We start from the raw sequence: 11,304 nt of genomic DNA, 5'->3' as shown, positions 1-11,304 counted from the left end.
TTTAGTGGAGTGGCACTGCCCCCTTGTGGCTCCTAAAGGCATCACACTTTTTCGCCTGCGGTATTGATTAAACAATTGTGCAGGTGAGGGGAGACCGAGATGCGATCGATTCAATCAACAGAGTAGCGGCTAAAACAAATGGGATGATGAATGGCTCGCCTGGCTCTCTGCAGGAGGCAGCGAGCGGATGACCTTCACCACCCCCTCGTTCTGACCGTAACCCTCTTCTTCCTCTGTGTCCACAGGGTCAGGTGACATGGATGGGTTGCCAAAGGTGAGACTTCAATAACAATAACAATGATGCACATTTAGACCACTCAGTAGTTGGTAGTGATACACACACTTAGCACAGAGACACACCAGCTTTCCTCCTCGTTTGTCAACACACACACACACACACACACACACACACACACACACACACACGCACAACGCATGAATATGGTTATATTCCTATCCTTTCCCCTTTCCCAGAATTCCCCCAACAACATGGCCGGGATGAACAATCCGCCCGGAACCCCGCGTGACGACGGAGAGATGGCAGGCAACTTTTTAAACCCATTCCAAAGTGAAAGTGTGAGTACCTGACTGGCACCATTCACACACACACACACACACACACGCACACCAACATACACACACACACACACACACACACATGCACGTACGCACGCATAGCATGGACTCGAGCATGGAAGGGAGTTGCTCTGTATGCTTTCTCTGGCGCATGGAGAGAATGTCATATAGTGTGCTTCTCCGGATTAATTGCACACACCGACGCCAGGCACGCACACGCACACACACACAACCCCGCGGGCGTGCGCACACACACACACACACACACGCATCACACATCAAGTGGTTTACCCTCACCTTTGTTCTGAGAATCCTTAACATTTTCTCTTTTGGCTGGATTTTGCTGTGCTTGCTAACTGTTAGAGCGTCAGATGAGGGGGCGGTCCAAAGCGGGGGGGGCGTTTGCTATGACCGCATGTCGTGATGTACGTTTGGCACAGTTGCTGTGTGACTTGTGTAGAATAACACGGTTGAAATAGTATTGGCTTATCTTTTCCTCCCCTCCCCCTCTCTCTCTCTTTTCTCTTTACAGTATTCACCCAACATGACGATGAGTGTTTGATTTCCTCTTTTTATTATTTAGTTTTTTTGTTTGATTTCCTTTTCGTTCTCCCTAATCTCCCTCTCCCCCATTTGCCCCGGTGCCTCTCGCATTGCCCTCCTCCCTCCCCGCTTCCTCCCCACGCCCCCCTCCCCCCCGCCCCCTCCCTCCTCCCCCCCCCCCCCCCCCCCTGGATGGTGCCTTGCACCCCCCAGCCCCTGGGAATGGCCCTGGAAGGCAGGACTCCCCTCAAGGGGCCCCACCACAATGCCTGCAAAATGGGGGTGAGAACATGAAACGGCCTCCAAGCAGCAGGGAGGGTCTCTGGGTCCGGAGTCTACCCGCCGGAGAGGCCTCAACATCGGGGCACCTCCCGGCCCGCTCCCCTGGCTCCTGTCCCTTCCGTTCCTCGGCCCGTCTCGCTGGGCGGCTTCAACGGCCCGTATCAAGGGGGTGTCCTGAGGCCACCTCCCACCCACCACCCCCACCAGCCCCCCCACCCCCTCCACCACCTCCACCACCTCCACTCTCCCATGTACTCTATCGACCGTCACGCGAATGAGGGGTAATACAGTAGTTGACTGAAACGAGGGGTTAACATCTGGAAGGAAAGAAAAAGCCCTTGCTCAAAAACTCGAAAAAAAAATAAAAAAAATGGTAAGAATGGTGTTTTGACTAAACGTTTGTATTATGGTTGATTATGTTATTATAATTGTAATATTTTTTTTATTATGTAGTTTTGATTTTCCTGTTAAGGGCACATTGTATCTCAGCAGCACCGGCGACAACGGCACAATAAGCACACACTAAAAATGCACAATGATATTTCTGTTTACATGATGTCAGTTAATGTTTATTTGTTTCTGCGTGTCCGACTTCATGCTTATACGTCCCCTTGCGTTTACCTAAGAATCCATTAGACACAGTCTTTGCCATTTGAAATAAAACAGAAATCATGAGTTATTTAAAGTATGAGCATAAGAAAATGTATAATCTACTCTCCTTGAAGAACCGGTTTAATTTAGCTAAATACCAGAATCCTTGAAACAGGATCTTATTAACAAAATACCTGAGTTTTTTTGTTTTATAGTGGAGGTTGATAAACCTGAAGATCAATCTTCTTAGTATCAAGCCAATTCAAATTAATTTACAGATTACATTTTTAACTCTTTGGCAATGGACTGTTAGAATTAAATTCCCAGTATGATTTTCCCGAGAAGTTGCTTTCAATATTTCTGCATGTCTTCTCATCTGCCCATTGGTCAGGTCATTAATAACTTGTAAATGGTCAGAGAGATACTTCAGAAACGTGCATCCTCTTACGTTGTACTTGCCTGTACTGTAAATATAGACCTATTTAGCTTTGTATTGTGGTCGTCTCATTTAAAAAAAAAAAATATTTACATCTTGTCTGTGAATCATGAAATATGTACATCTTCATCCTTCACCATTGTATTGTTCTTATTTTAACGCTCATCAAAGAGGGCTTGTCACCATGGTTTAACCCAGTCGCTCGAACCCCTGGCTGGTGTCTTCTTCTACTGTGAACTCCTGCTGAAGCCTGCTGCCCTGCGTTGGGTCAAGTTGGGGCTCAGCTCCCTATGCTACCAACTCCCCCAGCCCCAGTGATCTGACCCCAGGGTGCCCAGTCCCGGGTGACGAACAGGTTTCTGTGTCCCGGTGGCATTGAGCAGCATAGGCTTTTCTGAGGGCAAAGGGACGGTGCTGCATCTTCTCTATCTTACATGGAAGATAATAACTCTTTGGTTTTTGGCTGGGTGGAATTCTGAGTCCTTCCTTTTGTCATTTTTTTATGCTTTCTGCTTTTGTGTTGTTTATCTATATTTAAATGTGTTTGCAATTCAAGAGGAAAAAAAAACTGTTCTACGGAAAAAGAGAATGAAAGAAGCAACGGAATCTGCACACAAGGACACAAACGTTAGCGGGAAGAACGAAACCGTGGTAGCCTCTGTCGGTTTGGTGACATAAGATTTGTGATGAATGGGATGATATTGGGAGATGATCACGGACATCTCCGGGGTGTCACTGTCAGTGGCCAGGGAAGCCTTCTCCTCTGTTCCTTGATTGTACTCCCCCCCCCCCCCCCCCCCCCCCCCCCCCCCCCCCCCCCCCCCCCCCCCACACACACACCCTCCACCCAATCCTAATCGCCCCTTCCCCTTATATTATTTTTATTTACTATTTTTGTAAATACTGTATAATGCATTTTGATATCATTGACATGTTTTGATATGTCAGTCACTACCAATGAATACAGCTTAAAGTAAATTATAAATAAACTGTCCATGTTTTTTTGTTTTTTTCATAATAGAGAAACAATACGCTTAAAATTGCTTTTTTTTTTTGCTTTGTATTTTTCGGGCGGGGTAAAAACGTTTTAAGTTGAAAATGTATAAAACACAGTGACATTATAAATGGAATCTCTATTCTTTGCATTTATGGTGGAGCAAAATGAAATGCTGAACCGCCACCGGGTTTTGTAAGAAGGGAGAGAGGTGAAATGAAGATGTTTAAATACTCGTAGCCTCGGCGTTCTCCCCCCGCTCACCTCCAGGCTGCGCTGTTTCCTAGCGCTTTTTGAAATGATAATTTTACGATTTTTTTTTTTCAAAGGCCTTCAACTTGGGGATAAAAAACTAGAACAAAAAAAACCACATGTGACCACATATGACAGTTTTTAATATGAAGGATTTTTATCAATTTAAGAGTAAAAAACATATAAAAAAGGAAAAAATAACTTAGAAAAACTTGTTTTAAATTAACAATAGATCACAAAGTAATACTTATGGGGAAAAACTGTGTTCTTTGCTATTCACTCTTGTAATAGCCTTGTATAGATTGATGCTCTCTCACAATCCTCTCTCAGTCCTCTGTGTATATCAATTGTCGCCCATCTCTGTACTTCTATTGTGATGTATAATACTGTACCATTAGGGAGACGCGCTCCGTGGGTGGGGGGGGGGGTGTTGGGGTGGGGGGGGGGTTCAGGAGGATGGTTATACGTCACCCTCCTGCACCTGTGATGGTCATTTTCTGATGACATGGCAGTATTCAATATGAAGCAGTCTGTCCCTTGGGTTTGCTTTGTATTTCATGGTAGGGTAGTTCAGAATCTTGTCTTAGGGACTTAGGTGTCTTGTGTAGGTAATAAAGATGTCCTTTGTATGTTTCTTTATATTGTAAAGTTTCTTTAGACTGAAAGAAAAAACGGATAATTTGCTTATCAAAAAAAGAAACAATGCATCAATAATAAATGTCAATTGATTTTTTTTCTGCGTTGCGTCAATGTCTTCCTTATTTGTGATAGATTGTTCCATGGACATTATAATATAAACCATTTCCAAGAACAACATAATATAATCTATATTGAGAAATAGTAAGATTAAGACTGAAGTTCTTTCGGAATACAGCTCTCCTACCTCTTATGTCGGCCAATGTAATACTAGACGGGCTTCATGATTATATTATTTGAATGGTTGCATTTGTATCGCACATCAAATACAAAATGCAACAACACAAGTTGGTGTACATATGATTACCAGATGAGCAGGCGGGCTGGATTGAGTGTTTGCGCTGAGTGCTGAGTGCTACTGACAAGTGACAACAAAGCTCTAGTTTCCAAACGCACATGCGATGCTGTTGGCCAGATTTCAAGAATGGGGCGTGGTGAACTGTCCAATAGGAACGAGGCAGCAGCGAGGGCACCAGGAAGTAGAAGTAGACTTGTTTGCAAAAGTGACAGTCGGGTGTTGACCTCGGATCTGTCGATCTTGGACTAAGCCTGAAACAATGGTAAGAGCCAGCTTATATGTTTGAGTTTTGGGTAAAACGTCATTATTTCACCGTTTACGACGTATCCACCAATGTGCGGCATAGCAGGTAAAAGATGAGTGCAGCACAGCGAGTTACGTTAACGTTAGCTCCATCGGCTAATGCTACGAGGTCCTAGCTAGCTGTGCACTGAGGCTGCAGATAACTTGCCAGAAAGTTCTGGAGCATCCAGCCGACTGGCTTGATGGTTAATCTATATGTATGTATAAACTTGCCTATCTGTCATTCCATCACGGAGACGTGCATGCAAGGATTGGCATTTCAAGCGCAGCGCAATTTGTATTTATTTTCTATTTGTTGTCTCAATCAACGTGTTTGGTTCAATGATCCATATGATTTATGATCACCTCAGTAGTGACTCTGAACTCGATGAATATCAACGGACCTTGAAACCAATTTTTTTTCGCAATAGTTTGGTGTAATCTGCAGCATGTCGTATTTTCCTTCACACAGACGACTGAAAACACGGAGACATTCGGCGTCACAGAGGACCTTGATGACGGTACGATCGAAACTACTAAGAAGTCAGAGCGAACGTCGCTGCTGGAAAGCGGGGAGGACTTTGAGATGCTGGATGAGGAGGACATCGACGACGACCCACCTCCCCTTGAAGACGCTGGCGGTGGGAATAAGGAGTCTGAGTCACACACAGAAGAAGAGCGAGTCCCCACACAACCACTTGAAGAATGGCTGGATATCTTGGGTATGTGGACCGACCCTAGCTAGAACAGTCCCTCTATCCGGAAGAAACTGGTACCATTCCTCCCTACCCATGTCCGAAAGACAGTACCAGGAAGCCTTCTCCAGTTCCCTTCCTGGAGATACCTCTGGTAGGCGTTATGCTGTGTGTTTGTTTAACCGTGTCTTCTCCGCAGGTAACGGTATGCTGAAGAAGAAAGTCTTGGAAGCAGGCCAAGGGCGAGACAGTCGGCCAGAGAAAGGCCAGAACGTTATTATCAGTCTCCAGACCTCTCTGGCTGACGGCTCTCTCGTAGAGGAGCCCCATTCAGTCTCCTTCACCCTGGGGGACGGTGATGTCATTCAGGTATAGCGGAACAAAGTCAGTCACACGTTTTCAGGAACCATCAGGCGAATCTGCGATACAGGTGTGTTGTTGCTGTTGTACTTAATAAATGTTCTATTCCAGGCTCTGGACCTGGCCGTGATGCTCATGGAGCTGGGGGAGAAGGCCGTCATCACGGTTGACGCTAAATACGCTTATGGTTCCCGTGGGAGGTAAACTTCCCCGGTCCTAGCTTCACTCTTTCAAGGAATACAAGAATACACACAGAGCCCTAAACGCCGCTCACTAGTCTGTACCTTAAAGGTCCCGTGACATGCCACCGAGTGTGAGTATGATTTGCCGTTACAAGCCGTTTTCAAAATCTGCCCCTTATGACGTCACAAGTGGGCGTGTCCCCCTAAATGTGTGACGGATAGACGAGCAACGTTTGCTACAGTCCACTGGGTAGGCTGGTAGACTGATCTATCCAGCGTCAATCTAGGTGGACACGCCCACTTGTAATGTCATAAGGGGCAGATTTTCAAAACGGCTTGTAACTGCTAATCGCACTCGCACCTGTCACGCACGTCATAGGACCTTTTAAAGAGTGACTCGACCAAATCCACCCATCTTGATACGTGTCCTTTACCACACATCAAGATGGGCTAATCAGCCTTGCTTCTTTGTTTGCCTCGCAGGGTGCAGTATATCCAGTGAGCCCTATCTTTACCTATCTTTGAGTCTTTGTTGTGTCCTCATTCCAGAGAACGAAATGTGCCTTTTCTCTGTGCTTTTGATTGACCCGCTGTTATCATCCATCTCACTGTGGCGGTGGAACAGTTTGACGCTAGTGGAAATGATATTTATTGCTTCATATTTCCGGTTATATATATATATATATATATATATATATATATATATATATATATATATATATATATATATTTTGTATTCACAACAATGTAGAGGGCCTTTCACCTCTTTAAGTTAGAGGATTTTTCTGAATCCTGCGCATTGAGAATTTGAAATAACTCATTATTGATATGGATGGTGCGAGTTCCAACTAATCCATGCTGTACCCCCCCCCCCCCCCCCAGCGTTGACCCGGCGATCCCCCCTGAGGCGGAGCTGCTGCTCCACGCTGAGCTGCGGGAGGCCAGCGACGGCCCCGACCTGGAGCTCCTGGCCCCCGCCGACAAGGCCGCCCTGGCCAGCCTGAAGAGGGAGCGGGGCAACGCCCACTTCCAGCGCGCCGACTACGCCTTCGCCGTCAACTCGTACAGCATCGCCCTGGCGATCACCGAGTCCAGCTCCAAAGGTGAGGCACCCGGATCACGGGCGGCGTGTGGCTCAGGCGTTAAGAGGGGGTCGGCCGGTCACCGGAGACGTTGCCGGTTCGATCCCCGGCTCCTCCTAGCTCCGAGTGTCGAGGTGTCCCTGAGCGAGACGCCCTCGCCCTGACTGCTCCCCACGAGCCGGCTGTCGCCCTGCGTGGGCTGACACCGCCGTCGGTGTGTGAATGTGTGCATGTGTGCATGAATGGGTGAATGTCAGGGCGATACGGTGGCCACCGGTTAGAAAAGCGCTGTATAAATGCAGCCCATTTACCATTCATCCAACTGAATTCCCCACCCATGGTTCTCATTGGGCCCGTGTGATGACGTCGTCGTTGTTGTTGTTGTTGTTGTTGTTGTCGTCAGTGGATATCACGGAGGAGGAGGAGAAGGAGCTGCTGGACGTGAAGGTGAAGTGCTTAAACAACATGGCGGCCTCCCAGCTGAAGCTGGACCACTACGATGCCGCGCTCAAGTCCTGCGTGGCCGCTCTGGCCCACCAGCCCGACAACATCAAGGCTCTGTTCCGCATGGGCAAGGTACCGTCCGGCGCGTGGTGACCACCTTTGGTTCTTTGTCTTTTCCCCAATGTAAGCCCATTTGTAATGCCTGGTTCTGATTAGATACGTAACGGTATGGTGTCGCCCCTGTCTAGGTACTGGCTTTAAAAGGGGAGTATGCAGAGGCCATTAGCATACTGAGGAAGGCACTGAAACTGGAGCCCAGCAATAAGGTATGGCGAACAAAACGAAGGGTTGAACCGAAACGTCTCGCTCTCAAAAAGGTGCCCGTTCCACTCGTCTCCAATAGATGTCGCCATTCTGTAAACATTCTGGGCAGATGGTCTCTCCCCACGATTCCCTGACTCATCGTTTTCACCGGATCTGTTTTCAAGTTGCTGCTGTAAATAGGCCTGCCTCTCTTTCTCATCCTCGGACCATATCTGACGCCCGCCCCTCCCGCCGTACTCGTACGGAGGGATTCAGGGTAACTGTTGGCTCTGCTAAACGGCGTGACAGAACTTGACTCACCGAGTGGGCTTTCCTGGCCCAGGTGGAGCTTCTGCCACCCTCTAGTTCAGTCCTACTCCCATCTGTCAGACCGTCCTCATGTCCTCTCTACGTGGTGTTGTTGAATGTGAACATGGGGGACGATTCTGCCTGTTAATCATCGGGGGTTGGTAGAGGAGGGGTTGCATCATGTTCCATGCGTCGGCCACGGGACTGTATCCGATGCTGGGTAAACCACAGGCCGGCATGTTCTTTTATTTTGAACCACCACTGTGTTGTTGGTTATTCTGGGTGTAATCTGATATTGCCCTCGATGTTACTTTGGAACTAGGCACGCTTCATTTGCTTCCCGTACCGTGATCGTACCGACGCCGTAGAGCCGCTGTTGTTACATTTTGTCCCAAACATAAGGGTGCATTCATGGAGCCTGCATGGGTACACAACTCAAATGCCAAGGGTGCGCTGGTGAAACCCTATGTCCCAGCAGGAGCTCTGCGGCTCCAAAAATAACCCGGGGGAAGCCTTAAAGTATAGCCTCGCACAGTTAATCACCGGTCCTAACCGTTGACCTGGGATGCAGCCGTCTGCGTTGCCTGACAATCCTCGTCATCCAAGCGTAATATGAGGGGGAAATATTGACATGTCACCCAATCCATACGTTTAGTGTATCGACTGAAAAAAACGTATCCGAAATGCAATTCTTCTCCTGCTTGTTCAAAGAATCCATTTGGTCACGGAGCTTTCCTGTCCGTCTGGGCTAATTTGGTCGCGCTGCCCGACCATGTCAACAGCACGGGCCTTTTGAGGGGTTTGAGAACTGCAGTCGCATTGTTTTGGAGGGCGGTTGTGTTATTTATTTTCTTTTAAACAAGAGGTGCGCCGATTAAAGGGCAACAGAATAGGAGGTCTGCCCAGAAGCGCATGAGTCCTAACAACAGTTTATCTTCCCTGCACGGTGTTCTTATTCGGCCCTAATGGTTGCGTGTGTGGTTGACGGAGCGGTGGTCACCGCATCGCTCCCGGGCACTGCGTTCCGCCGCCTCCCACGGCCTGGGCCGCGGCCAACCAAACTCCCGCTGACGGTTCCCCTTTGGTCTTGTTTGTTTCCTAAAGACCATCCACGCCGAGCTGTCCAAGCTGGTGAAGAAGAACTCTGACCAGAGGGGAGCAGAGCAGGCCATGTACAAGAAGATGCTGGGAAACCCTGGCAGCGCGGGCAGCGTCTCGCAGAAACGCCACGCCACGGCCTCCTGGGTGAGCGCGCCGGCTCCTAATAAGTCCTCGTGATGAAATGATGCGAAATCGCCTCTTTCCTTTTTTTTGGTTTTTGTTTTTTACTTTTTTCCGATTTGATTTGACACGAGCATCGTGCTTTTAAAAGTGAAACATGCTTCTGCAGAGATGCACAGAGACGTGTGTGTACGTCGCAGAGAAAAACAGAGTTAGAGTACAGATGGCCGACAGGAGTCGTTTGCAACCTGTATACAAAGATTCAGGGCAATCCTTTTTTATACTAGGCAGGAGGTTCATTGATGAATACTTTCATTGAAAGAGACATGCTGCATGTTAATTCTAAACAACATGATTTTAAATATCAAGGAAACTCAGTGTATGTGAGCACCAGGGAAACGGCAACATGTTGTTGTCAGCTTTCATCTCTTAAAGGCCCATTTTTACCATGGCATGACTAAAGGAATATTTCATCTCCCACAGGAATATTTCAAAGAAGAAACGATTCAAGGATAATTTGTCCTAAAATATCAGCAGATATCATTGAGGCCATGACGCAGTGTGCAAGTAAACGGTAATTTACAAGTTATCTTCATTTCCTTATAATGTGTTTGTATTCTTTCGTAGGGGCTGAGCTGGAAGTGGCTGTTTGGGGCCACGGCGGTCGCTATCGGTGGTGTAGCATTATCAGTTGTCATAGCGGCCAGAAACTGAACCTGCATTGGACAACCCACGTCTTTTGGAACTTTTGTTGAAGGAAATGATTCCACGATGCCAGGTGCATTTTCACTGTGGCTGTATCGAGGCATCTCCGCTGTGTGGCAGTACAATGTGCATCAAATGGGATATCGATATTTGTGAAAGCGAATGTGACATAATGTGTATCTATATGCCTCACATTACAAGACACTAATTGTTATGTTTTGCTCTTCTTGGCTGCCAATACCTTGTCTTTGATAGTGATGTCATAAATCAAGTAGAGCTTTGGAATGAAAATTAATGCCATACATATATAGAGAATATATTATAGGATTAGCATCATGAGATGAAAAAAAAATGTGATATGGTCCTTGACTCCTATATTTTGTAATCTGTTGATTGTGGATTTTTACTAGACTGGCTCTGAGAAATTCCGATTTTTATTTTCTATTTAAGTAATAATACCTCCTTGATTGATATTCCAGAGTTTTGAAGGTTGAGATCCTGTATATTATTTTGTTTATTTGTATCTGTGATCGATTTTCTTCTAATTGCTATTCCATTAATTGTTTTTCTTTTGTATTTAACATTTTTTCCACCACAAAATGGCACTGAATAACTGAATTATCACGTAAGGTACGCAACCAAAGTTAACGGGGCCCGTATCATTTCGTGACAAACGTATAGGTACAAAGTCACTTCAAGTAGATAACATTCCCTGTATTTGTTAAATTTGTATTTATGCAATAAAAGTTGGTGACCGTTTGTGACTGAGAGGCCAATATATGTATGAATGACGTCAGTCGCTTTGTTTTTACTCGCTCATATCATGGCGAGCACGCGCATTTGCGCTCTGCTGGTGGCGATATCGCAGGGATTCGTACCGTAAACTACACGTTTGTAGATAGATAATAATAAATAAAGATAACAGTTCGTCCTTTGTTTTATTTTAACCGTGTGTATAATTCCTGATTTCGGTGTGGGAGTGGGGAATGGAAACTCCCCCTGACTTTCTGTTATGGATCGTAGCTGGACATTCCAAAATTCGTGTTTGTCAGT

The 11,304-nt window shown here is 46.5% G+C and overlaps 2 protein-coding genes across 3 annotated transcripts in view; both read left to right on the top strand.

Moving 5' to 3' along the window:
* The window catches only part of ssbp4 (single stranded DNA binding protein 4), a 7,758-nt gene extending 6,172 nt beyond the window's left edge, over nucleotides 1-1,586 (top strand). The window contains exons 8-10 of one of the 2 annotated variants that reach the window (XM_056604753.1): nucleotides 246-274; nucleotides 475-576; nucleotides 1,333-1,586. In XM_056604753.1, the coding sequence (XP_056460728.1) occupies nucleotides 246-274; nucleotides 475-576; nucleotides 1,333-1,413 (212 nt within the window). In that variant the 3' untranslated portion in view covers nucleotides 1,414-1,586. Of the gene's footprint in view, nucleotides 1-245; nucleotides 275-474; nucleotides 577-1,108; nucleotides 1,200-1,332 lie in introns of those variants that run through there. The other variant, XM_056604754.1, reaches the window with a different exon arrangement.
* Nucleotides 1,587-4,823: 3,237 nt separating this feature from the next.
* Nucleotides 4,824-11,227, top strand: fkbp8 (FKBP prolyl isomerase 8). Its single transcript, XM_056604714.1, has 9 exons — nucleotides 4,824-4,930; nucleotides 5,423-5,672; nucleotides 5,845-6,014; nucleotides 6,117-6,205; nucleotides 7,070-7,290; nucleotides 7,673-7,845; nucleotides 7,962-8,039; nucleotides 9,430-9,570; nucleotides 10,174-11,227. Exons 1-9 carry the CDS (start codon nucleotides 4,928-4,930, stop codon nucleotides 10,258-10,260), a joined length of 1,212 nt encoding a protein of 403 aa, XP_056460689.1. The 5' UTR covers nucleotides 4,824-4,927; the 3' UTR covers nucleotides 10,261-11,227.
* Nucleotides 11,228-11,304: the final 77 nt, after the last annotated feature.

Source organism: Gadus chalcogrammus, chromosome 12 (assembly GCF_026213295.1).
Source record: "Gadus chalcogrammus isolate NIFS_2021 chromosome 12, NIFS_Gcha_1.0, whole genome shotgun sequence".
Taxonomy (NCBI): domain Eukaryota; kingdom Metazoa; phylum Chordata; class Actinopteri; order Gadiformes; family Gadidae; genus Gadus; species Gadus chalcogrammus.
The sequence above is the reverse complement of the archived record's forward strand: the minus strand, read 5'-3'. Positions and strand labels throughout refer to the sequence as shown.